This window comes from Stylophora pistillata, chromosome 13 (genome assembly GCF_964205215.1).
Source record: "Stylophora pistillata chromosome 13, jaStyPist1.2, whole genome shotgun sequence".
In the NCBI taxonomy this organism is placed as follows: Eukaryota; Metazoa; Cnidaria; class Anthozoa; order Scleractinia; family Pocilloporidae; genus Stylophora; species Stylophora pistillata.
Window position 1 is genome coordinate 1522190 of NC_142531.1, and position 26444 is coordinate 1548633.

The 26444-nt window shown below is 37.5% G+C and overlaps 1 protein-coding gene and 1 long non-coding RNA gene across 4 annotated transcripts; both read left to right on the plus strand.

Moving 5' to 3' along the window:
• Positions 1 to 583: 583 nt before the first annotated feature.
• On the plus strand, positions 584 to 17702 carry LOC111344838 (P2X purinoceptor 4). Of its 3 annotated transcripts, none has more exons than XR_015994692.1 (12): positions 585 to 1116; positions 1812 to 1986; positions 2694 to 2841; positions 7904 to 8027; positions 9275 to 9358; positions 9501 to 9642; positions 10986 to 11071; positions 11328 to 11372; positions 12122 to 12212; positions 14522 to 15144; positions 15778 to 15843; positions 16215 to 16288. XR_015994692.1 is itself a non-coding variant. In XM_022952106.2 (12 exons), the coding sequence occupies exons 1-12, from the start codon at positions 983 to 985 to the stop codon at positions 16701 to 16703; spliced, it is 1236 nt and encodes a 411-aa protein (XP_022807841.2). In that variant the 5' UTR covers positions 760 to 982; the 3' UTR covers positions 16704 to 17702. The 3 variants fall into 3 exon arrangements, 2 of the variants coding, with proteins under 2 accessions (XP_088599445.1, XP_022807841.2); XM_022952106.2 differs by lacking the exon at positions 14522 to 15144 and adding an exon at positions 16668 to 17702 and having other exon boundaries at positions 760 to 1116; positions 16215 to 16319; XM_088743319.1 differs by lacking the exons at positions 14522 to 15144; positions 15778 to 15843; positions 16215 to 16288 and adding an exon at positions 12685 to 14483 and having other exon boundaries at positions 584 to 1116.
• Positions 17703 to 17827: 125 nt separating this feature from the next.
• On the plus strand, positions 17828 to 21726 carry LOC111344322 (uncharacterized). Its single transcript, XR_002696152.2, has 3 exons — positions 17828 to 18925; positions 19036 to 19091; positions 20255 to 21726. It is a non-coding gene; the product is annotated as an uncharacterized LOC111344322 (long non-coding RNA).
• The last annotated feature ends 4718 nt before the right edge of the window (positions 21727 to 26444 follow it).

Below are 26444 nucleotides of genomic sequence, written 5' to 3' on the forward strand. Positions count from 1 at the left end.
ATGGGAATACATGGGAATTCGTGGGAATACATGGGAATACATGGGAATACGTAGGAATACGTAGGAATACATAAGAATACATTGGAATACATGGGAATACATGGGAATACGTGGGAATACATGGGATACATTGGAATACATGGGAATACGTAAGAATACGTGGGAATACATTGGAATACATGAGAATACATGGGAATACATGGGAATACATGGGAATACGTAAGAATACGTGGGAATACATTGGAATACATGAGAATACATGGGAATACATGGGAATACATGGGAATACATGGGAATACGTAGGAATACGCAGGAATACATAAGAATACATTGGAATACATGGAAATACATGGGAATAATACATGGGAATACGTAGGAATACATGGGAATACGTAGGAATACATGGGAATACATGGGAATACATTGGAATACATTGGAATACATTGAAAGGTATATATCGAGCTCAGGACATTTTATGGGGTCATACATGGACTCCTAACCCTAACATCTCTTTCACAGTGATTCTATGCGGCCATGCGTTTGTTCAATAACTGATCCCGGATGCCGTCAAAATGTGGTGAGAACAAAAAGGTGGTATACGAGGCACAGCCACATTTTGATCTCTGATATATCATTGTGCAGACCCACGACAACATGTTTTTAATGGTGGCATCATCAATGCGTCCGTGTCCTAAAATAGATCATGACTAAGAGCCAATCATGACCTCGACTTCGGTCCATAAAAATGCAAAAAAAGAACTCGGCCAATATCCAACCTTCGTCTCGGTCCAAAACAATGTAAAAAAAGAAGTCGGCCATTATCCAGCCATCTTGACCTTACACTGGGTCAATAACGCATCTGCATTGAGTTTTTGGAAATGTCAACGTTGTCTCGGGCGGTTGCGTAATTCTGTTGCGTGACCTATACTACTGAGTAACCAGGCCTCTAAGCCCAAGGTGCACATTTTGTTCCGGTTTCAAAATGGCTGGGTGTTGCAAGAGTCTTACCTCAGTTCTCTTCGAATACGACACATCTAAAGTGGTTCACATTCAAAGTAAGACAATCGGAATCATCAACAGACTTATTCAACTCAGTATAATCTGCTACGTCATCATGTAAGTGACTTGAAGTAAAGCCGTTTTGAAGTTCAATCGTTTTTCAAGTGATACAGTATGGCACTTATTTACTCTTGGATATCATTTATTGTACATAATATTCATGTTTTAAAATGATTATCATTTTGAACCTTTCACGTAAATTCTGGTTTGTATGTGAGAGGAAAACTGGAAACTGATGGGTGAAACTGACCATGCAGTTGCGAGAAAAACTGCAGCTGTTGCACAATTTAAGTCCGGACCAACTGACTTTTTATGCAGTTGCATTATTAATCAAAATGGAGTCTCTTTAACAAACAGATTCCATGTTGCCGTGTGTCCATTCTGTTTTGGTAATAATGATAATAATAATGATAATGATACAATAAGGAGAAGAAGAAGAAGAAGAAGAAGGTTGACGATCGATGATAATGATAATAATGAATTATTATTTTACAAGAAGGTCCTGAAATACCATGTGGTTTTCAGGAGGGTCCTCTCAAATAAAACAGCAAATGAATCCTGGTATACAGCAAATAATTAAAAGATATGAATCATCAGGTTGAAAGGATGGAAAAGATTTACAAATTAGTAAGAAAAATTATGTAAATAAAAACGAGGGATAAAAGTTCTGGGGTTGTTTTATTTTTATTAAATTTGGCTTAAAATTGTTTTTGTCTATTACTTTTTAAAAAGATGTGCTTTCAATGTTTCAGCTACGTTATGATATACAAGAAAGGCTACCAAGACACACAGAAACCCTACAGTTCTATAACAACAAAAGTTAAGGGAGTATGGTCAACAAACTTGACACCTGTGGTGAATGAAAGTTTTCCATTATACGATGGAATTCATGTGTGGGATTCACCAGATTACATTGTTCCACCTGAGGTACAATTCAGTTGGGATTTTTTGTCTTCCGTGTTTTTCTAATTTCTTTTTTTCTTTTTTTTTTTTTTTTTTACCGAAACTATTTTGTTATGTACAACATATTTTGTCAGCTTTTAACTCAAATTTATAGGAAAACAATGAAATTGAAATTCCAATTTTTTTGGATATATCAACAAAGTTGAAATGGTAAATTGGCCACCGTAATGATTACAAAAGCTGACGTTTCGAGCGTTAGCCCTTCGTCATTCGCTCCGACGAAGGGCTAACGCTCGAAACGTCAGCTTTTGTAATCATTACGGTGGCCAATTTACCATTTCAACTTTGTTGATATATCCAAATTATTTCGTTACTCCCACCGACGCAGCCCCAAACAGTTTCTTTCGAAATTATCAGCCTTTATCCAATTTTTTTGGCTGACATCTCACTAGAATTAGTTTGATCTTTTCATTAAATTTATATCAGCACTACGATAAGCGTACTTTATTTGGTGATCTTAGAAGCTTAACTCAGCCAGCCCAAAAAATGTGGCTGAAAAGTTTTTAAAACTTAAAATATTAGATGGTTGGGATACATGATATCCTCAGAGAATAAGAAATGCTATAGCCTAACAGCTAAATTTCCTTCATCACAACAAGCTGAAACAAAGGAAAATAAAAAGCAAGCTAGTTTGGAAGATTTTAAACCAAGAACACTTTTAACTTTTACAGGAAAATGGTGCTTTCTTTGTGATGACAAACATGATCATCACTCCAGATCAATCACAAGGTGCTTGTCCAGAAGATCCTGACCTTATGGATGTGAAATGTGATAATGACAGTGACTGTGAAGCTATGGAACCCATCCACTATGGACATGGTGAGTTGTTGCTATATTATCTCAGATTGCTGTGTTCCCTTTTTTTTTTCTATTTTTTTTCTTTTTATTTTAAGCTGGTAGAACAATCCTTTTATCCAACTGTTGATTTTTCAAGAATTTCAAATGATGTTAGGCCGTAATAAGACATACTTTAAGAAGAAAATGTTTACTGCTTACCACCTGAAAAGGAGGAAACTGAGATTGCAGATATTGCCAAGTTACAATGAATTGATTCCTTTTTCTTAATTCCCCCCTCTTTTGTGCAAAAGGTGGTAAGAATAATTGTTTTACTTTTACTGGCAATTAACCCAAATAAAATTAATGTGACAGATGGCATAATGAACTTTAAACACTACAATTAAAGGTCTCCTGTTGTATACTTTTATGCTTAAGTGCTCTAAGTTACTAAATAAATGTTGGACTGCTACGTCCAGTTATATAACAAGTAGCAGTCCAACATGCCCACTTCTGGTTATAAGTCAGAGTGGCTACTTTTGTTAATTGACAAATCCAGGAAGGATTTAAAAATTTAAAGAGTTTTGTTATTTTATCAGTGCAGCTTGAAGCTTTCATAGTAGGTTCATCATGAGGGAAACTTTACTTTAACTATTTTCTCAATGGCATGACTTTGATCAAAGTGTCTTTTCTATTAAATTTTCTGACAAAGTTGCCCCCTTCTTTGAAAGAAAAAGGTGCTCACAATACTTGGTTACATTGTGTTAGATGCACTTTCAACATTCTAATATGACCACTACTAAAAATTATAGTTAATTAACTTACTTACAGAGGAATGGAAATGTAAATAGAGTGATTATTTACTTGTGTTTTTACCTTATCTACCTTATTAATTAGGAGTTCAGTATCTTATCAGTTGGCGACTCCCAAATTGTTCCATCACGTGAAGTTCAAAACTTAAGAACCTGGGTTGACTTGAAAATGAGTATGCTAAGTAATATATTAACAGAACTTGCTCATCCACTTTCTGTTATCTTTCTAATATACGTAGAATTAGGAAATATTTATGCTGTCCAGTCACCGAATCATTAGTTCATGCTAGCTAATACTGTCACGTTCTAAAGTCGATGGAAATGGATACACACAAATCTAATCTATACATCTGCCATGCTACTTTAATGATTCAATCCTCTCTCACATTACCTGCTTACCTAAATCATGTATGGCACACGAAGTGTATCTTACAAACACTTTATCCCTTCCTTTTTCATTTAAAGCCACTACGATCCTAAGCTGTCAACACCACAGAGAGTCGCTTAAAGCCTAGTACAATTGAAACTCATAAAACAGCTAGCCACAAAATCATTCATCCTCCTCTTATGAACAGTCAATGATGATATTAACTCACGACAAAGTTTCTGATAATGGCACTTAAGTCAAAACATAGTCCTTGATAATGACACTCAAGTCATAACAAAGTCTTTAAATCTTTCCAGCGGTTTTCTGACTCTAATCGGTCTCGTCACAACCGGGCTGCTCAGTTTTTCTCGCTCTGCTTCCGGTTCCACAGGATCAGTTACATCAAGCGTTGAAGTTGTTTCCCCCGGGTTCTGTGATGTCTCCTCGTACTTCTTTACATGGGTTATGTTTCGCATTAGTTGAATGCCGTCTGGTTATTCAATAACAACACTGTTTCCAGTCTTGGTGATAACATCATAAGGCTCAGGAGCAAATGATGTTGATAATTTATTTTTACGCTCTTGTTTGACTAACACTTGATCACCTGGAGCTAGGTAAGACTCGTGGGCATTCCTCTTCTTGTCTGCATACCATTTGGTTTTGGCTTTCATTTTGCCATCTCTGTCTCGCATCTCGCTCTCTGTGCTCTCCTCTTTCAGTTCGGGGAATGTAGTACGCATCTCTCTGCCAAACAAGAGTTCCACTGGGCTCACACTTATGGTAGTGTGAGGGGTTGACCTATATGCTACCAAGTACTTGCACACTTCTGTCTTCCATTCTTTCCCCTCAGCTTGAGCTATTTTCATCCTCTTGAGGAGGGACCTGTTTTGTCTTTCCACTTCGCCATTCGCTTGTGGCCATAGTGGCATTGTCTTCCTGTGTTCTATACCATTATCCTCTAGATACTGTTCAAATACTTCAGATCTGAATTGTGGACCGTTGTCACCTCTGAGTGACTGAAGTAGTCCATGCATGGTGAAGATTTTCTCCAAACACTCTATGACTTTTTCTGACGTTGTGGAACGCATGACTTCTATTTCATAGTATCTGCTGAAGTAATCAATGATGACTAAGACAGATTCTCCTGAGGGTAATGGGCCTAACAGGTCAATGGCCAAATCTTGCCAGGGGCCACTTGGTAATGGTGTTGACTTGATTGGCTCTGGGTTTGCTGGGCTGCTTACAAGCTGACAGCCATAACAAGTTTTGCAAAACTTCTCGGCTTCCCTGTCGATTCCAGGCTACCAGACTTTTGATCGCAACCTCTGCTTCATACTGACAATTCCTGGGTGTCCTTCATGGGCAAGGTTCAATACTCAAGGTTTCAGCTTGCTCGGTATGACAATCCTAGTATCACGAAGGATCAGCTTGCCAGTAACACACAGTTTGCTACACACTGGTACGTACTGCTTATGCTGGTCACCTTTCCAGTTTCCATCTTTAATGTATTGATGCAGTTCCACAAACTCTCTTTCTTCTGATGAGGCTTCTTCAATTTCACGTGTTGTCATCGCTTGAGGAGTGGCGGGATCTGCGACGAACCTGACAAATTCATCCAACACCTTGTGCGCTGGTGATGGTTCTGCTTGTCCATTCGCATGTAACAAGCGTGACAATGGGTCAGCAATATTCTGCTCGCCAGGTAGGTATTTGACTTGGAATTTATATGGCTGTAATCGCAGGATCCATCTTTCGATTCGTGCACATGGTTTGGACCTGCTCGAGTAGATTGTTTCTAGTGGCTTATGATCAGTATACAGTGTGAATTCAATGCCGTACAAGTACACGTGGAATCGTTCACACGCCCATACGACAGCTAAGGCTTCTTTTTCTGTTTGCGAATAATGCCTTTCCACCGTGCTTAAACTCTTACTTGCATAGCTAATGACTCTTTTCCTGCCTTGCTGCTCTTGGATGGGGATCGCACCAAGGCCCACCGGGCTTCCATCTGCTATGATTAGTGTCTTGGCATCTTTATCAAAATAGCCAAGATTGTCTGCACTTGATAGTCTCCTCTTAAGTTTATTGAATGCATTCTTCTGCTCTTCTCCAAATTCGAAACGAACACCCTTTTTGGTCAACTTTTGCAATGGCCCCGCAGCTGTAGCGAAGTCCGGAATGAAACGGGCATTGTAATTTGCCAGTCCCAGAAAGCTTCTGACTTCTGATGCGCTTTGCGGTTCTCTTGCATCAACGATCGCCTTTACCTTGTCTTCAGCAGGACCAATACCATTGTTGCTTAGCACCAGTCCCATGAGGACCATCCGGGTCATATGAAACTTACACTTTTCTGCATTCAGTGTGAGGTTCTTCTCTTTCAGCCTTTCCAAAACTCGCTGCAATCTTCTGTCATGTTCCTCAGTGTTCTTCCCATGAATGATGATATCATCTGAGATGTTGGCAACACCTTCGCAGCCTTGTAATGATTGTTGGATGACGTGCTGGTATACTTCTGGAGCTGAACTTATCCCAAACATGAGGCACTTGTATTGGTAAAGACCACAATGTGTAGTGAACGTTGTGATGCTTCTGGAATCTGGACGGAGTTCTAACTGGTGGTAGCCCCATTTTAAATCCAGTTTACTGAACATTGTGCTCTGGTTGAGGCTTTGGAGCACTTCGTCCACTGTGGGTATGGTATAACGTTCTCTGATAATTGCTTCGTTAGCTCTGCGCATGTCTACACAAAGGCGTATTTCGTCATTCTGCTTTGGGACTACTACAACTGGACTAACCCACGGGGTTGGGCCCTCTACTGGTTCAATTATGTCCATGGCTATTAATTCTTCAATCTTCTCCTTAACCTTGTCTCGAAGACTAAATGGGGTGCACCTGACTGGTTGTGCCACTGGGGGTACATCTGGATTCACATACAACTTAACTTGGAAATCTTTCAACTTTCCCACACCCTCAAAGATCTCCTTGTAATCAGACATAATTGTCTCGCTACAAGTCACGGTGCAGATCTGGGTTCCTAATTTCAACACTCCAAGCTTTATGGCAGTTTCTCTTCCAAGCAGTGCCGCCCCTTCACCATTAATAACAACAAATTCAGCTTCGGCCTCTTTTCCCTCTACTCTCGCTTGTGCTGAGAATGTTCCTAGAACGTTCAGCAGCTGTTTACTGCCATATGCATAAAGGCCTATTATATGGCCTCCTGAATTCCCATATCACGAAACTCCAACAGATACAGAATACTGCAGCTGGGTTGGTCATGGGAGCACCAAGATTCTGTCATGTTACACCATTACTTTTTCACCTTCACTGGCTCCCAATTAGTTACTGTATAAAGTTAAAGATTCTACTTTTGACATGGTCTAGCTCCTAATTATTTAATTGAGTTAATCAGTATCAAAAAGCAAACCAAGTGTTCTGTCAGGTCAAACAAGTCTTTGTAACTCGAGTTACCTAGTACTAAGACCCATCCAACCCTTGGTGATCATGCATTCCAGTCAGCTGCACCTTATCATTTGGAATGCATTACCTTCAACAATTCACAACATAAAACCACTGGACACTTTCAAGACTACTGTTGAAACCTAATTTTTTGAGTTAGCCTTCAAATAGATTTGTATTCATATCTTATCTTTTAACTATAGTTAATGACTAGGCTATTGCTGCATTTGATTGTATATGGGTTTGTAGTATTTAATACTTATGTTTTTAGTTGCTTTTAATATAATTTTACTTTCATTGACAGTATTGTGAAGTACAACTGAATATATCCATATAGAGGTCTGCACTATATAAATGTAATTATTATTATAAAACTTAGGATGAAAGTCACATTACCCTCAAAGTTACCATGCTGACACTCGATGCATCAGAAGCTCAAATAATCTTTCATTTTCTATTGTTCACTTGTCAGGGATCAAGACTGGGAGATGTGTAAAGGCAGACAGAGGTAATAAGACCCACATGAAAGTGTGTGAGATCTATGCCTGGTGTCCCGTGGAAATAGATGAAATACCCATGCCCCATTTCAACCTCAGGTAAGCCACTGTGTCAGTCATATGATTAACATATTTTGTATAACAATTAAGTACCTCAGCTCTTTCTGAATGGAACTATAAGTGTCTACACTAGAAGATGTCCATCTTAATTAAGAAACCTAAGTTGTTAGAAAATGGCTTAAGAATGCAGATGGCACAGATCATCCCCAGAGAGTTTCATTGGGGTAGAAGTAAAGAATCTGATCACACCAACGTGTCAGCCAATGCGTCGGCCAACACACCAGCCGATTCACATATAGACACGCCACCAGCACACTGCCAATACACCACCAATGCATCTGGTATGTTATAAAGATAAACGGTGGCCACCTTGTTGGCCAACAATCAGCCAACAGTCAACTGACTGTGGGTCGACTGTTGACTGATGCATTGGCAGACACGTTAGCCAATGTGTTGATAGGATGGGATTCTTTACCTTTACCTTCATTGGAGCATTTTTTGATTCATTGTCAAAAGTCATCCAGGATTGTGTTGGTTTCACCTAACCTATGGTCTATGATTGGTCCTGAAAATCTGTGTCATTCTCTGATTATCAATCAAATCCAATAATAAAATCATTAGTACCATGGTCACTATCGTTTTCAAAAAATGTTGACGATTTGTTTTGTTTTTGCTCAGAGTTCTTATTGGCTTGTCCCTATAATGTTGTCCTTCATTCTGATTGGCTGTTCTTTGGTTTTGGTTTTGCAACACCCAATTGAAAGCACTCTGTGAAGATGGCTATTTTAGACATGAACCCATTTACTCCCAAGATCTCAATATCAACTGTTCATACTATCTGCCATATATTTTGTTTGAATTAACCGCTTTTGATAAAATCAAGTGATGAACATACCCCCAGTTTGATATTTTTCTTTTTTCTTGTCATATTTCTGCCTGAACATTGTAGTGTTATTGTTATTAAGAAGGAATTCCTAACAACTCTGGTTACTATCCAAAATGTCACGGTCAAGCCAGCCTAGTTGGATCATTTTGTTGTGTTTTTGGGAGAGATGCATTTCTCTCATCAATTGGACATGCTTCTATAGTCACCTAAGAGAACAACTTGGCACCACCAACTGGCCGTGAAACTACTTGAGGTTTCTTTCAGATGAAGATCTTATTTTGTGTAAGATATAGTGGGCCTAAGATTGAGGGCACTGAAAAATGTTTAGTCTTTAGGTGATTTTTTTCTTTTCTGCCCTTTCATTATAAGCTGTGTATTTTTTCACTTTTTGTCTTCATAGTTATGGAGTTCCACTTTTGGAGACAGAGAACTTCACAGTTTTGATAAAAAATACTGTTCAGTTTCCAAAGTTTAAGCAGTCAAAGTAAGTGCAGTTGAGCCATTTTTTAACAAGAATTTTGTGACCAATTTCGCTTATCCACTTCACCCTTGTTAAATGTTTGTCACACGTTTCTGAATGGATCAATCTCAGTATATATTTTGGTTCTGTTCTTTTTATCCTACAGGCGGAACATCCCATCTGATCGTAATTCATCCTATCTTAAGATGTGCATTTATGATCCAGATAAGGAACCTCATTGCCCCATCATCAAACTAGGAACCATTGTGAAACAAGCAGGAGAAGACTACAAGAATCTAGCTTATAAGGTAAATTTATTCTGGATCATCATAATTTTCATACTGATAAGCTAAATAAAGGGCTCTAATCTCCTTTCTCAAGCCTTCCTGTCTTTGACTGCTTCTCATGTATGTAACCTCACTCTTCTCCTCTCTGCATATATTCTCTGTATTTAGGTTGTTCCAGGCACACAAAAATCACCACAGTGTCCAATTTAAGACACTTGTGTTTGATTTTGGAAACTATTGTCCAACTTTAGACATAAGTGTCGGATTTTATACACTGGCATCTGATTTTGGACAACAGTGTCTGCTTTTAAACAGTAGTGTCCAATTTTGCAAATGAGCATTTGATTTTAGACTCCGGTGTCCAATTTTGGACATTACTGTCTGATTTTAGATAGCAGTGTTTAATTTTAGATGCAAGTGTTCAATTTTGAACACTGGTATCTGATTTTGGATAATAGTGTCTGATTTTAAATACTTATGTCCAATTTTACGAACAAGCATTTGATTTTAGACTCCAGTCTCTAATTTTAGACATAAGTGTCTGATTTTAGACACAAGTGTTCAATTTTAGACATTATTCAGTTTTCAATTTTTGCACTATTGTTAGAGTTTATACACTAGTGTCTGATTTTAGACATTGGTGTCCAATTTTTTCTCTTGTTTCGCATTTCAGACACTAGTGTCCAGTTTTAGACACCAATGTCTGATTTTAGACACTATAGTATCCTAGTTTAGACACCAATGTCCAATTAAAACACTAGTGTCAGATTTTTTACATTAGTGTTCAATTTGCAAACAAGTGTCCAATTTTAAACACTGGCGTCTGATTGTCCGATTTTAGACACTTGTGTCTAGTTTTAAACTAGACATTATCTGATTTTAGACATCTGAGTCTGAATTTAGACTCTAGTGTTCAATTTAAGCACTAGTGTCTGATTTTGGACACTTTTGTCTGCCCTAAGATACTAGTGTCTGATTTCAGATACTAGCATCTGATTTTCCACACTTGTGTCCAGTTTTGGACTAAGAATTGGTTTTGGACACTAGAGTCTGAGTTAGACACTAGTGTCTGATTTTAGACACTTTTGTCTGCCTTTGGACACTTTTGTCTGCCTTTGGACACTAGTGGCTGATTTCCAATACTAGTGTCTGATTTTGACACTTGTGTCCAGTTTTGGTCATAAGAGTCCAGTTTTGGACACTAATGTCTGCCCAAAATAGGAAAGCTTTTTTCTGTTTTTTCCTTATTACATGTGAATAGACACTTTCGACCAACTGTTGACAGTAGTGTCTGATTTCTGACACTTGTGTCCAATTTTAGCCATGAAGTTGAATGTAGTTTAAATTCTTCTCTCCTCTTTCAGGGTGGTGTTATGGGCATTATTATCAACTGGGACTGTAACTTTGATTCTTTAAGTTATTCTTGTGAGCCAAAATATTCCTTTCGACGGTAGGCGAGACATTCTTTTGGATGATGCTTCATACATTTGATAAAATTTGGTTTCATCAGATCACATATATGTATTAATATATTTTTCAGTTGACATGTTGAGTAACCCTTTTGTCCTCTCTTTAAGTCCTCACCGTGGATGTGTCAACAACTGCTGTGGCTTGCAACACGTATATTCATACACCATAAGCTTATAATTGTACATGCACCACGCAAGGGCTCTGTTGCGTCATTATTTACTTTTTTATTTTGCTAGACTAGATGATGCTAAAGCACCAATTGCACCGGGATATAACTTCAGGTAATGTCAAGAAGATTTTTATTACTTTTGGACCGTTGGATAATTGACACAATAACGCTGGGAAACCATCAATCGTATAATCAACAACTTTATTTGAAGGAATTCTTTGATCTGAAACATACAATTATGCAATGTAATTATGAAACATTCGGGTATTTACAACACCGTGGACAATAAACCGATAGTACAAGCGAAACTAATTGAGACTTACTTTTGTCGCCGGTTTCCCGTTAACATCATTGATCATTCTGGGTAACTCTTTAAAACTGCTTAGCAAATACCTGTTAGAACTGAACTGAAACTTAATAAACTTGATATATGATCGATTAAAAGTGTCAATTAAATTGTTTGTGATCAGTGTCTATCATTGATAATATTTTGTCACAGTAACAATTCTACTGTCCTCCCTGAAATTATGAGTTGAAATAATTTGTGGTGAACGGCGGGTTCCTGGACATAAATATTTAGAAGGGGGTCCTACTCTACTCTGTTACTACAATTTGGCAGGCATGGCAAGTTCTCTGTTATCAATGTCGTGTTTTCTTTCAATGGAGCTAAGTCACTGTTAACTGATGCTCTCCTGGACCCCTTTAATCCCTTTGGTAAACTCCTCCACGGTTCAATTATTAGTAAAAAAGAAAAGAGCTATCAGCCACTTATTATGAAATTAGTAATATGCAATGGACTCAGTGGCATCAGGCAAAAAGTCTGTCTCCCAAACGACACATCAACTATTCTTTCCAAACCAGGTTTGCTAGATACTATGAGAAAGATGGAAAACTACACAGGACCTTGTTCAAAGCATACGGTATCCGCTATGTAGTATTGGTCTATGGTCAGGTAAGTTACCGCATGTATGTGATGAATATACCAACCTTTTGTTTTTGCACTTTGCATCCATACATACCGTATTTACCCGCGTATAGGCCACACCCACGTATAGGCCGCACTATGAACTATTGACCTGATCTCAGGGAAAAAAATTTTTCCAGTAACAAAGCACAATCAAGCCATAAAGTTGAGAAAACTCTTTCTTTTTTTCATTTCTCATTCGACAACAAAACAACATGTCTAATAAAGAAAACCGTCTTCTTGAGTGGAAACGTTCACAGAAAATATTTACATGCCTCCATCTTCGTACGTTCTTCTCGTCGACTCCATATTGGCGTGCAGCTTTTCGGTTTCCCTTCTCTAAAGCGCAAGTAATGACACCGAGTTTAAAACGTGATGAATATGATACTCTCGTTGATCCTTTCGGCTTCATGATTTCTTAGAAAATGAGATTGATTTGCCTGTTTTCATTCTTTGACAGCGTGCAACATGCGGGTCACCATGGTTACGTACTGGGCTAGTTATATTGATAGATAGATAGATAGATAAATTTATTTCAATTCGAGATATACAATGAACCAGCGACTCGTACTAAATACATTTGAATATATAAAATTCTACGTCTACAGTTAACCAAAAGCATACAGATACTATATATTAATATAAATTACTTCAGATAATATACTTCCTAAAAAAGAATACATAATATGGTAACATGGTTTCCAGTGACTCGTAAAGTATTATTACTTGTGATAAATATACTAAAAATAAATGCTTAACATGACGAACTGGTGATGTATAACAGCATAGTGGTAAAAATGCGAGAAATAAATACCAATGTAAAAAAACAAAAAAACAAAAAAAATAAAAAAAAGGTCGGTAGAATAATTAGGTAATGAAATAAACTAGGATAGTTAGGTAATAAAATAAACTAAGATATATAAAGAACGGTAGAGCTAACTTTATTGTTCACATATGTTACATTTGCACAATGTGCCACTAGTAAGATTGGTTTTCGTGATAGCTTTTTTAAATTTGTTTATGGAGTCAAGTTGCCTGAGTTTAGTAGGGAGATTGTTCCACATACGAGTAACCAGATAGGTAAATGATTTGTGAGTCCATTTACTGTTCGATATTGGCTGGGCTAGTCTGAGGTTGCCCCCTCTTAAATTATAGTGGCTTAGAAGGACTTGAAAGTGGTCTCTTATGTACTTAGGACCTCGCTCAGAAACTAAGGCTTGATAAGCCAGAGACAAGGAGTGGCATAAGCGTCGGTGTTCAAGAGTCTGAAGGTTGGCTGTTTTTAAGGCATCTTTACATGCACTATCGTGGGGTAGTTTGAAGATAGATCTGAGACCAAAACTATTGGCTTTCTCAAGCTTATCGCGAAGTCCATTAGTAATTCCAAGTAATAACGGGCTGCAATATTCAAAATGCGGTAAGATGAAGGCCTTGTAAAGCTTTGCCGCGGTTTCAATGGAGATCACATTCTTTATTTGTTGGATAGCTGAAAGTTTAGCATACACTTTGTTAAGAGTGTTCTTGATATGAAGATTCATCGACAAGGTACTGTCAATAGTGACGCCAAGTAGTTCCAAGCATTCTTTCTGTCCAATGGCTTCGTTCTGGAGCATAAAAGTAGGAAAGGTGTCACAGTTACCAAGGATAATAGCCTTAGTTTTCGTAGAATTAGCTGTCAGGTAGCTTAGCGTAAGACAGTGTGAAATTGAGACGAGATCTTTCTTGATCTTAATTTCCAGGAGGTTGGGAGATGAGTTGCTAACGTACAAGGTAATATCGTCAGCATATAGTTTGAGGGATGAGTTATCACAGAAAAACTGAGTTCATGTCATTAATAAAGATGTTGAAAAAAAGAGGGCCCAACAGGCTCCCTTGCAGGACCCCGCTTTTAACAGTTCGCCGGTTGGAAAAGTTTCCATTTAGCTTTACTCTTTGGAGACGACAGTCTAGATAAGAGTTCATAAGTTTAACAGAGTTGTAACCCAGGCTATACGCACGCAACTCGGCAGTAAGTAATCTATGGCACATAGCATCAAAGGCTCTGCTGAGATCGATGATAATAGCAGCCACACATTGTTTTTGATCAAGGGAAGGGCGCCAATTCTCAGTCGTTTTAACAAGTGCTGTGCTGCAGGAATGACCGTTTAGAAATCCAGAAAGCGAGTCACAAAGCTTGACTTAAATCCACTCATACAACTGGTCGTAGACGACACGTTCGGCGATCTTTGGTATTGCAGGCAATAAAGATATTGGTCGATAGTTGGCCTTATCACTTCTGTCATCCTTCTTAAAAACAGGGACAACATTTGAGCGCTTCCACACAGAAGGCCAACAGCCATTAGTAATAATCCTGTTAATGAGGGTAGTGAGAGATTTGGTGATTGCTGAAGAAGAAATCTTGAGAATTCTAGGAGATAGACCATTGGGACCAGTGGACTTTCTGGAATCAAATGCTGCTAACAGTTTTATTGAAAAAAAATTAGCCCCCCTTCTATGCAAAGCGAATAGAGCAAATGTTACCGAGAATATCGCTTGCGCGTTGTTTGTGACTCAAGGATTCAGCTGTTGTACGGGCCAAAAGTAACCAGAAAATGGGTGGAACTACTTGCAACTATGAAATGAAAAGCGAAATACGAGGATATCGTGTTTATGGAAACACCCGGAAACCCTCAATTTATGAGACCGATCTAACTGGAAATAAACTCGTGGGACACCTGCCGGCAGAATTCAGCCGTACTGCTTGTTATTTTATTAATAACGGTGACTGGAAAGAGGGTTCACTCACAAGGTCCTCGAGGAGGAATGGCTATTCCATGCAAATTACAGTGGACGTCTTCAAATAAGAAACGTGTTCGCAAGCTGGATAAACTTATTACAGCCGAGAGAAGCAAAATTCTTGGAAGATATGGGCTAATTTAACGTAAGCTCGTACAATTCATTGAATAAAATTGTGAATAACTAAGGAAGTTTGTTGATAATTGTGTTAGGAAGGTTTGCATATTAATGAGCTCTGAACTCTTGTACCCGCGTATAGGCCGCACTGCAAACTTTCAAGGTGGTTTTTCGTCAAAAAAGTGCGGCCTATATGTGGGTAAATACGGTACTTGTTTCCCTCCACTTGAAACTAGCTGTTTTTTTGTATTATTCAGTGATTGTGATATGACTGCAATTATAATATAACCAAAGTAAAGTGCGCACTCTGATTGGTCAATTCAGTGTCTACCATTTGCCCATGGGTGTGTGCTGCTGACATGAGCAAATGTAAAGACTAGTTTTCGCGCACTTGTTTTTTCTGGCCACGTAAGGTTTGTTAAATAAAAGGGAATTATTTTACTATAACCTATCAATGTTATGTTATAAAACAAATGGTATCGCCTCGAGCGACTCTTACGCTTCTTTCGTGCTTAGCAACCTTCCGCGAGCATCCATAACTCAATAGTGCACGCTGTGGTGTTTACCATTTGTCAATAATAACTATTTGTTAATAATAACTTTCTTGTGTTCTGATTTGAGTAAGTACTTAGAAAATCAAAATGACTTTTGTTTCTTCCAGGGTGGTCAGTTCAGCGTTGTCCCTTTGTTTCTGAATTTGGGTTCTGGTCTTGCCCTTCTGGGAATTGTAAGTTGACAGGCTTGGGTAACTCTGTGGTTGTCAGAAGTTCAAAATTTTTTTATTATCATTATTATTGTTTCCATTGACTTAAAATAGCCGCACAGTTTGAAGCAGGGAGGAGTTATGAATAAGATCTGGATGATAAACAGATATCTCTATGGGATCTTTGTGACTGCGATTTCTTTGTAGTAGTTCATATGATTTCATAGTGACTGGGTTTTCTTACACCCGTAGCTGAAATAATCAATAATGGAGGTTTATTGACGAGGACACTTCATGATGTGATATATAAATGATAAATGTTGCTAACGGATGGTGTATTGTGACTGTATCCTGTAATAACCCATTTTGCTTAATCACTGTTCCTTTGTTTTTAGGCGACAGTGTTGTGTGACATTGTTATTCTGTACTTTGTGAAATCGAAGTCATACTACAGGTCGAAAAAGTACCAAGTTGTGAATGATCCGGATGAGGATGGAGAGGTAAATAAGAAAATCTCTCTTATTAAAATGCCTGAAGCATTCATCAGTTTTGACCATTTTGCATGCGATTTTCGGTTTTGATCAATTTTTTTTTTCTGTTTAGTGGTTTTGGATCAATTTCTTCTACAGTTTTTCGGTTTCTAATAAACCCTCAAGCCCTCCTCTTAGATTAGTTTTTTATCTGATTGGTTCAGAGGGTGCCAACAGCTTAACCAATCACATTGTAGCACAGCCCATCAGAGAAAGGTTTATGATGTTGACAATGTGTTCGATCTTGCAAAGATTACTTTGCTTTCTACTAGAGATTGTGAATTGTGGTTAATGTCTTTCACTTGCTCTATTTTGCAGAGTGAATATTCGCTTTTTTCTGAGGAAAGGAAATAAAGAGGAAAATGCACTAGGATATTTTGATTATGGACAAATTAATATTTTACAACAAGGCAGCTTGAGCTTATCTCTAGATCCAGCTTCAGCCTCGTTAACTCCACGAGTTCAATTAAAATGGATCAATATGATTCTCCTTCCTAAGTGGGGGCAGATATAGAATTGCTTTGGAGGGGAAGGGAGGGAGGGAGGGAGGGGAGTCCAAAGTTTGATACTTCCCTTGAACTTAGTGAAGTGGGTTTCGCACTAATTTCACACCAATGCTTATTTTCATTGAGGAAAAAAAGCAAGCAGAGTAGTAACCTACAATCCTGTGGTTGGAGGTATTTTGGTGTCAAACAGGTTGTACCCCCCCCCCTCCCGTTCCCTCTCTCTGGATCTACCACTGCTTGGTGGGCAATGTTTAATTGATAATGGTGCCTTACCCCCTTCATTTTTCTTAATTTTTTTTTTCACAAAGGTTAATTTGAACATATGAAACTGAACGTTTAGGCCCAGGCCACTTAGATAATTCTCAACGGTTAAGGTAGTAAAGCCCATATGATATATTTTAACAGGGGCACAACACCTTATAAGTAACGAAAACAGGATAATTTTAGGGTCTTAGTTTTGAATTTTTCAGACGGCTCTCTTAGTGTCGAAAAGAGAGTGTGAATGACGTTTTCAGAGAGCCCATGAAGGCTCTTAGTTCCTTTAAAATATTTATTCAACAAGTTATGAAAATACATCTCTTCGCTATGGGTTCGTCAAATTTAGCATGAGGGATTAGGAAATAAGGATCCTTAGTTTGCCCGAGGCTTGCATTTTCAAGAAACAACAAAACAAAGCACAGGGAAAAAAATAACATTACAGCGTACTTTTTGTAATTTCCAATTTTGTGGCAATATGGCTAAACAGAAGTACAACTACCGCAGTCAAATAAGTGCGTAATCATTAAATGAAATGAATACAGACTATTAGAGAGAACGTAAAATAAAGTTTTACCAGAAATGACTAAAATGGTGTGCCGCTTGGTGATAAACTGGCTTCAAGACCCCCGTGGAACTTTATCTTCCTCATTGTTATGAGTTCCTGAAAATTTCTACTCTCTGTTTTTGTGTACTGGAGGTACAAGTACTAGAGCGCTGGACTGTTGTACGGGAGGTCGAGGGTTCAAGCCCCGGCCGGACTAACACTCAAGGTCTTAAAATAATTGAGAAGAATAAGCTGCCTTTCTATAACATCAAGAAATGGTTAGATATTCTAGTCTTCTCGGATAGGGACGAATAAATGGAGGTCCGTCTCCTCCACTACAGGGTTAGGGGTAGGAGACGTGAATTTCCCACGCACGAGATTACTGTGTGATGGATGTCCTCTCTTGGGATGGGATGGGTAGGATTTATTGGGTGGACTACTGGCATGGTTCGCATATGTTCCATTCTAGTCCTACCATACTGCGGCAATGCAGTGAAAAATGGTTAGGAGGTGCTTTTTCAAAGGAGCTTTCTGCCTAGAGGAAAATCAATCAACTAAAAAAATATGTCAACATAAAAGGATTCCCATTCCACCTCGGAAGCCCCATTGAATAAGATAGATAATAGCAGGCTGGAGGAATTAATAATTTAAGGTAGAAAATCACAGAATTAGTATTCAATTGGAAGATGTCTCCAAAAATTTTCTTAAGCCGTGTACAAGGGTAAACTCCAGTCGAAGATCCTATGTGCCAGCTCAGACGAGTGAAGAGAATGACAAACACACCCACAACAACAGTACAGTTTCTCGTGTTCAAAATAACGTTGGTTTTGAAACCTGTCAATGATTGTAAAGAGTAAACGCTTCATAAAAAGGGGTTGCCCCGTTTTCTGTAGCAAATTTAATAGGAAATGCTGATTCTTTCATTATCCCAAGAAATCCAGGATGGACTGCGGACCGATCTGAATTGCAAATTTTCTCTTCGTTATTCAGTATTCATGAGTTTCTCTCACCTACACGTGCTACTAAGATGTTAATCGGGTGTGGAAGGTTCTGTGGCCGTTTAGGTCTCCTAACTTGATTTACAAGCTTCGAAATTGATGAAAACTTTGAGAACGTTGCTGAAGACACGAAGGTTTCCACAATGGCTATGCGAGAGGATACCAAAGGTGGCTTCGGCGAAAGGTCTCATATACTACAGCGACATTGTAACACGATGCAGCACAAGATGGAAACCAAAATGGCGGACTCGGGATTCTTTGCTTTTTAAGGTGACTAGGAGCCTTTTCTTCAGTTTATTGTGATACAGTGAGTTTGACAATGGTTTTCCATGTAAATTGAAACTAATGTTTCGTGTTTCTTTGCAAAAATTCCCCGGTAGTGTAAACGAGGAAAGGAAACACGGAATATGGAAATCAAAGAGAGCTTCTGAAAATGGTGAGTGAAAATGTTCAATCCTTAAGAAGGTCTATGGGTCTGTGTTGCTGTTGCAGGCCTCTTATTCATGTAGCTAAAACAGCAATAATCAAATGCAGAGATATCAGTGGAAGATTGCTAAAGGTGATTTTTTCTTTTTTTAATCAATCCCTTCCTCTGATAACCTTCTCTGCTCAGCTAAGTTTCGTAACGGTTTCCAGATATTTCAATTCAAACTAGATGCACCTTGAGAAATTCTTCATCAAAATTGTTAGAGGTCGTTCTATCATAGGTGTAATCCTGTTTCTCATACTTCGGGAATTTTTTTAAATTTCAATTTCGGAGAGGAAACAATGACTGATTGCAATGTGTCACTAAAGCAATTTTGTTTTCTCGTCAAATGTGCTCAGAAAATCAGCGATGATTCATACCTTCTGCGTTTGATCTTTTATTTGACCGATACCCCCACAGAATAAGATAAACTTGGGCAGCTTTTATACTTAAGAGCTGTGCTTTGTACTTTGACTAGTGGACTTAATTTTCGACTTCTCCTATTCAATCTATTGATGACCTCGATACTTTAAAGCTCAAGCTTGGCTGAGCCGATTCAATAACTGTTTTCCTGACACATATCAGGCGATCCCACCGTATTTCTTAATTAGAATTCTTAGTCTACACGTGGAGGGGGATTTTCACCTGCTACATTTGAATGGACTTCCTCTCCTCTTTGCTGAATACTGATGATAGATAAAACTTATCTTCATGATGTACGATTATCTATTCAAAATGAAGATAGTTTCAGCGAACATAGACAGTCTCGATTATCAGCATATATAGGTATAGGAAGTCTGCGTTTGGATTTTTCCGTATAACAGTGCTCGTTACATCAAAGTAGTGCGCAATATATGTTGAGTTAGAAAAATACAACGACAACGCTTTCATCCCTACAAGCCTGTTTCGTGATTGCTCATTCATGAGTATAGATTGGATGTCCATAGGAGACTAGCTCTTTACGGCGTAAACGTTTGTGATCTGAACGTCTACTAAATTCGCTAAGATTCAAGGGAATATTCAACCGTAATTTCTTTTACTATTATCACAACGATCACAGCTAAGAATTGTATCATTTCTGTTCTTTGGCAGGTGGGTCTAACCAGCTGTTTTTTTATTTTCTTCCCTTGTAGGATTCTGTGCATAGATCGATCGATTATCACATTCAATCACATCTGACAAATGGACATAGGACTGGACTGAAAGCAAAGCAGGTCAAGGGAAAAATGAATAAGTGGACTGAAATCAAGCAGAAGAATGGACAAGAAACTGAATTGAAATGGAAATGGACAAGAAACTGGAATGAAATTGAAATGGAAATGGACAAGAAACTGGAATGAAATTGAAATGGAAATGGACAAGAAACTGGAATGAAATTGAAATGGAAATGGACAAGAAAGTGGAATGAAATTGAAACCGAAACTGACGAGAAACTGGATTGAAATCAAGCGTACATATTTCAAAGGTAGAATCTTGAATTAGGTGTACAATAAAAGGATGCGAAGGTGCACTTTAAACACAATTATTATGTCTAGTTACAAACCAATTTTAATATACTTTGGGACGAAAATTTTCGACGAGTTTCAAGTTTAGTTTGATTCGTTTTCAAAATTGTTAACCTCTCAGAGGGGATTTTGTTTCAATCTAGCCTTTTTTTCATCTACCGGACGTATCTGAAATGAAATAGGGTTCTAAACCAATCTTAGTGACGACTTGCCCCATTCCGTTTAACCACTATGAGGCGAAGAAATGATGAAAATAAACGAGTCGAACCGAACCGATTAAAACTGAGAGGTTGTCTGTAAGAACAACCGGGTTTTCAAAGACGAGTTTACGATAGGTGATGTGAATTGTCTGCCTTTGTACTTTAAATTAAGGACATTTTTCAAAAGGATTGAACAACTTTGCTTAATCAAATGTAAGCTTTTATATATAAATTTTCCACATGAATCGACAGATTTTTGTTCGTAAGGTCCCGATGACTAATGCAAATTGTCCTCCTTGGTCGTAAAAATGAAGGAATGTTTCCAAGTAAAATTGCTTGTGGCGGGTATATTTAGTATCGTACAAACGAATCAATTTGATACACAATTCGTAACTCATAAAAAACACATTTCATTTATTTTATTCAAAAAGCAAGTAGAAGCCTTTAATGTGCACCTTCGCCTTTTTCAAGGTAATTTTCTAAATCATCAATACCATTTCTATTAAGAAAAACAATCGTCAAATTATATCGCAGAGTCAAAGTTTCAGCTCTTCACTCCGTTAGCGACTTTCGTAATAATTTAGATCAAATATTTGTTTTGAAACCTCGCGAGTTAATTTTTTTTGTCATATTTTTGCCTTCTCAAACCCTGATCAAGATTTTCAAATTTCCCGCCAAAAAAACTTGGAAAATACGCCTGCGCCAGTTTTTAATTTTTCGAAACTCTGTAAGTAACAGCTGTTCAAAATGGCGTAGTTTTCCCGCCATAAAACTTATATTTATTACAGGCGCCTAAAGTACGCATGCGCCGTTTTTGTTTTAGAAGATGTAAATAAAGTCATTTCTTACTTGTCTTCTCTCTTTCTTGTTTAATATAAGTCAATAAACATTGCAATGTTCGCTTTTATTTCTCATCTTTATTTTCAGTCAATAAATAACAACAAGTATCTTTCAATTATTCTTTAATTAGTCAAGTGAATATTGCCATTAAATAATCAAAAAAAAGTGTCAAATATATACTAAGACTTTTGGCGGGAAAAATTGGAGCAATTTGCCCAGAGTTTACCCTGACAACGTTTTCGACAAAAAATTCAAAATGTCTTCCCTTGAAATTTTCCCCCAAAAGATGAACAAACGGAACCTCGTACAAACTTTTAACGTAAAATTGTTTTCCAAATTCAAATTATACTCGGACGTGAACTATTGGACAATTTCGGATTTTTTTCTTATTTTGGTTGTAAAGTCTTGTACCAGATTTTGTTTGTTTGCAATTTTTCGACCACTTTCATCAAGGTACAAACAAATCGCAAAATACAGTTTCTTTTCTTAGATTTGTTTCCCCTATGGAAATATCTACATCAAATTGTTGATGAAAATTTAGTTATTGTCTTCTCAAAATATAATTTTGACAGCCTAATTTATTGTACTCTTAGAAGTGAATTTTTATAGAAATCATACAAACTCTCTATTTAACAACGTTTATACCACGAAGAAAATGACGAAAATATCCTCAACTATCACACTTAATCTTGAGTAACAAGGCAAGCCAGAAAATTTGGCTGAAAAAAAAAAAAAAAAACACCGATGTTGTTTCAAAGTTAAATCCTTCCTTTTTGTAAAAAATCAAAACCTACTAAAGAGACTGGTCTTATTGGAATTTTCAAATATCAACTTAATTTTCAATGACGATGCCTTGCCATGTTACTCAAGATTTTACCCACACACTGGAAGTAAAGAGGTGAAACATTTCTACTTTAGATCATATTCTCTTAGCTTGGTAAAAAATCGAGACAATTCATTCATGTTGGAATTTTTTATTTCGAGCCGAGATAATTTAAATTGCTGTAACATCCCTGTTGGCAATATCACGATTGTCAATGGTTGCCAATTGTAAAGTTTTTTTTTTTGCCACGTTAAAATGACTTGCATCATCTCTAGGCGAAACTTAATTGCTTTAAATCGGTGGAATGTCGATACAATTCGTCCGTCTATGTCAGGAATGTTTTTTGGTCAAAAATCCTGAAGGCATGATCATTTTTTCTCGTTTTAATTTGAAAGAAAGTCAAGACAATTCGTGTTTGTACATACAATTTTTGGTCAAGTCGAGAGAATTTACCACATGAAAATCCCCGAGAGATTTTTATCCATAGTGAGTGATTAGCAAGTTATATTTTTGCTTCAAAAACTGATGTCTCGCGACACTTCGTCCAAAATCAGATGCTGTAATTTTCATTGGTTACCAACCTTAGAATCTATCTTTTCATATTTTTCGTCAATAGTATGTCTCGCCTCTTTCTCCTCCGGTGTATAAGAAAATTAATTACCCAAACTTTAAATGAATAGGCAAAGTTCTCAAAAAATCAATTGCTGGCTCTTGCACGTTTTTTTGCGGCACTAAGACTTTAAAACTTTAGCTCATTTTTCTTGTGTAAATGTTTGAAATGTCAATTATCACGTTCGGTTTGTTATTAGTTGTTTCCTGGCTTCATTATGCGCATGCACTTTTTCTTGAACGTACTTGTCGTTCCTCGTCGTGGAGTTGCGTAACCTTTTTTGTTAATTGGGGCAATCAACCAGGCCTTTGTTTCAGGTTCGAATTAGCATTGTAAAGTTTTGCACAAGCTCAATTTAATCAGTTGACTGTTTATAAAGGAAGAGAAAACTTGATGATGGTTCAAGCCGAGTGGAAAATTCAAATTGATTTAAAAATGAAACACAAGTTTTTCCTTTCTTTTTGTCAAATGGCAGGAATTCTGTTTCGTTAGGGATCCAATCAAATCAAAATATTTAAAGCAAAATAAATTTCATATCAGTGCCCACCCAACTATAATTACCGCCAATATCATTCGCACGTTGATCATGTTTCTGTGTTAAATCTTTTGTACTTTCAACAAAGAAGACACAAAGTCAGCCAATTTTCAAAGCCCTATTATCAAACCAGGATACCTCAGCTTTTCAAGCAGGTGACAATAAAAAATGCAGTTTATACATAAAGCTTTGTTTGCCTAAATCACTTTTGTACCTTTATCTTGCAGAAAATTTATTGCACCAGCAACTGCTTTTTTGAGAACTAAGATTGGAAATATCTACTAATACGATCATCTAAATCAAGTGGCACTCTTACTGAAAATAGTCACAAATAGATGGTTTCCACGTTACGTCATGGCCGCCATGTTGGTAGACGTAAACAATAGATATCTCATTAGCTTCTTTTGTTCGTCCACCAGCCTTTGTTCCTTTCACTATTGTTACCTGTGTCTCTAGAGATTGTTTGCAAACCCCCTAAGGAGGAAAATTGCCGTCCTAATTTTCGATCAAAGATAAATCAAACTTACTGGAGACATGATGTTTCTCATGGTCAATCTGTCGTATTCGATTGTAAATAACTTGGATTGCAGTGCCACTTGCTATGAGGACCCGAATATCGCCATAAAAACCGATTAAAATGGTGGGTTATACATCTTCGAAGTGGAATTGCAATTTTAGTAACCATGATAACAAGTGCCCGACATTTTTAAAGAAAATTTTAAGAATAGCCTCTCGCCAAGTGTCCTTGTCTAATACGGGCAAAAAAAAAAAAAAGGATTTTGTAGTAGTTTATATTTGAAGCTCTAATCAATCTTTGTTATTTATTTTTTAGCAAAATTGTTTTCATCTCCAGGTCTAAATACTTCTCTTTTCGATTACTCGGCAATTTTGGCAAAATTGTCGTTCCATCACCTCCGTATTTTGCATGCTATCTTGATGTTCAAGCCACCATTTTGTCGGAATATTTTAGCGCTTTAGATAAACTACATTCTTATCTTTACCACGTTCCTCCAGTGCTTGACAATCCATTGATTTTTGCTTCCGAATTCTACCTGTTCTCCTTGTTCAACTTGCTGTTTTCACTGCGGTTTACGTCTAAATATAGAACATAAAAAAGACATTGAGCATCATGGTAAAGAAGCCTTAAAACTCCTACTTAACTTTACTTCTATATTGGTTTACTGATTTGGGCTTAAAAAGTGACTTTCTGAGGAATAAAACATTAGAAAAGATGAAAGAAATTCCTTGTTTATTGCTGCCATGTTTTATCGCACAAGTGTGATGTCACAGTAATCACAGAACATTGAACGACTTGTGAACGCTGAACTCAAGTTGTGATTGAACTGAGAATGTTTAAAGTTTGATCATGACAAAAGTAAAACTGAAAAAGCCGGTTGTTAAAGCACATTTTCCCAAGTCTTTCTATTGCTTTCCGATAAGCTTGAAAAGTTTCTTGAGGCGAAATCCCAAACGCACGTGGCAACCCTTAAATTCGTACTTCACTTTACTAGTTTCCCTAAAGTTTAGCGTAAAATTCCTATATGCAATTTAGTACTCACCGTTCACTAAATTTCCTGAAGTTCTGAGAGGTACTTTGGCCCTTTCTTACATCCTTTTGGACAGAGGGACATCAGAGACGAACAGCCTGGCCTGACATCCTTACGTGGACATCAACACTTTGAAATGAGGTGTAATCGAAATATTTCATGAATATGGATCAAAACGTGCAGCCAATTGGTATCGAATACGTCATAGTTTTTGGGTGCGGTTTGGTTTATTTTGCACTCGCTTTTTAAGAGATTGTTGAATTTTAAAAGAATGTTTTAAGTGTTCTGATGCATGTCCTCAATTTAAAAGTCTCGGAAAAGGGTAAACTTTGCAACGAGTAAAAGAGAGCGTTCGCTAATGCATTAGGGTGAAAAGACCAGTATATAAAAATGAACCAAAAAGCAAATCGTTAAAAAAGGTAAGGAATAAAAGAAAAACGGCAAGTTCCCCGGAACAGGATCTCCATCCTGACAGGGACCGCTTTCGCGGTACAATGCTCTACCCACAGAGCTGCATTTGAAGATTATATATAACAAGTGGACTATGAACTGCAAGGAACAAGTAGGCAAAGATTATAAAGAAAAGTGTTTTCACTCTGAGATGACATTCCACATTAACTCAGCTGTTTAATTATTGACTAATTTTCAATTTCAGTGGCGTTCCAATGCATCCCCTCGATTAAGAGTTTAGGAAAAGGGTAAACTTAGAAATAAGTAGAAGGAAGCGTTCGCGAAAGCATTATCGTAAAGAGACCAGTATATAAAGACATTCCAGACTATAAATCAGCTGGATATGAAATGAGAAAACCTTAGAAACAAAACGTAAAAAAAGGTAAGAAAAAAAAAAAAAAAAAGCAAGCTCCCCGGAGCAGGATCTCCAACCTGACTGGGACCGCTTTCACGGTACAATGCTCTACCCACTGAGCTGCGGGGAACTTGCCACGAAGAGAAAGTAAATTTAAAGATTATATTTAATAAGCGGACTTCGAACTGCAAGGAACACGTAAGCAAAGATTCTAAGGAAAAACATTTTTGGGTTCAAAGATAACATTACTGAAAAAAAACTTTGCTGTTTGATTTAAAATGTTCAACCCAGTAGTGTTGCGGTACATGCTCTGCTCTCTCCATTTAAAAGTGTGGCCGGGAAAAGGGTAAACTTGTCAATAAGTGGAAGGAAGCCTATGCTAATGCATTGAAGTGAAAGACCAGTATACCAAGACATTCGAGACTATATATCAGTTGACTTTAAAATTAGAAAACTTA

Bases quoted from the DNA above. Each gene is read 5' to 3' on its own strand.
- LOC111344838 (XM_022952106.2), top strand. From the start codon at position 983: ATGGCTGGGTGTTGCAAGAGTCTTACCTCAGTTCTCTTCGAATACGAC. The intron at 1,117-1,811 runs GTAAGTGACTTG...TCAATGTTTCAG, and splicing joins ATAATCTGCTACGTCATCAT to CTACGTTATGATATACAAGA. The intron at 16,320-16,667 runs GTAAATAAGAAA...TCTATTTTGCAG, and splicing joins ATCCGGATGAGGATGGAGAG to AGTGAATATTCGCTTTTTTC.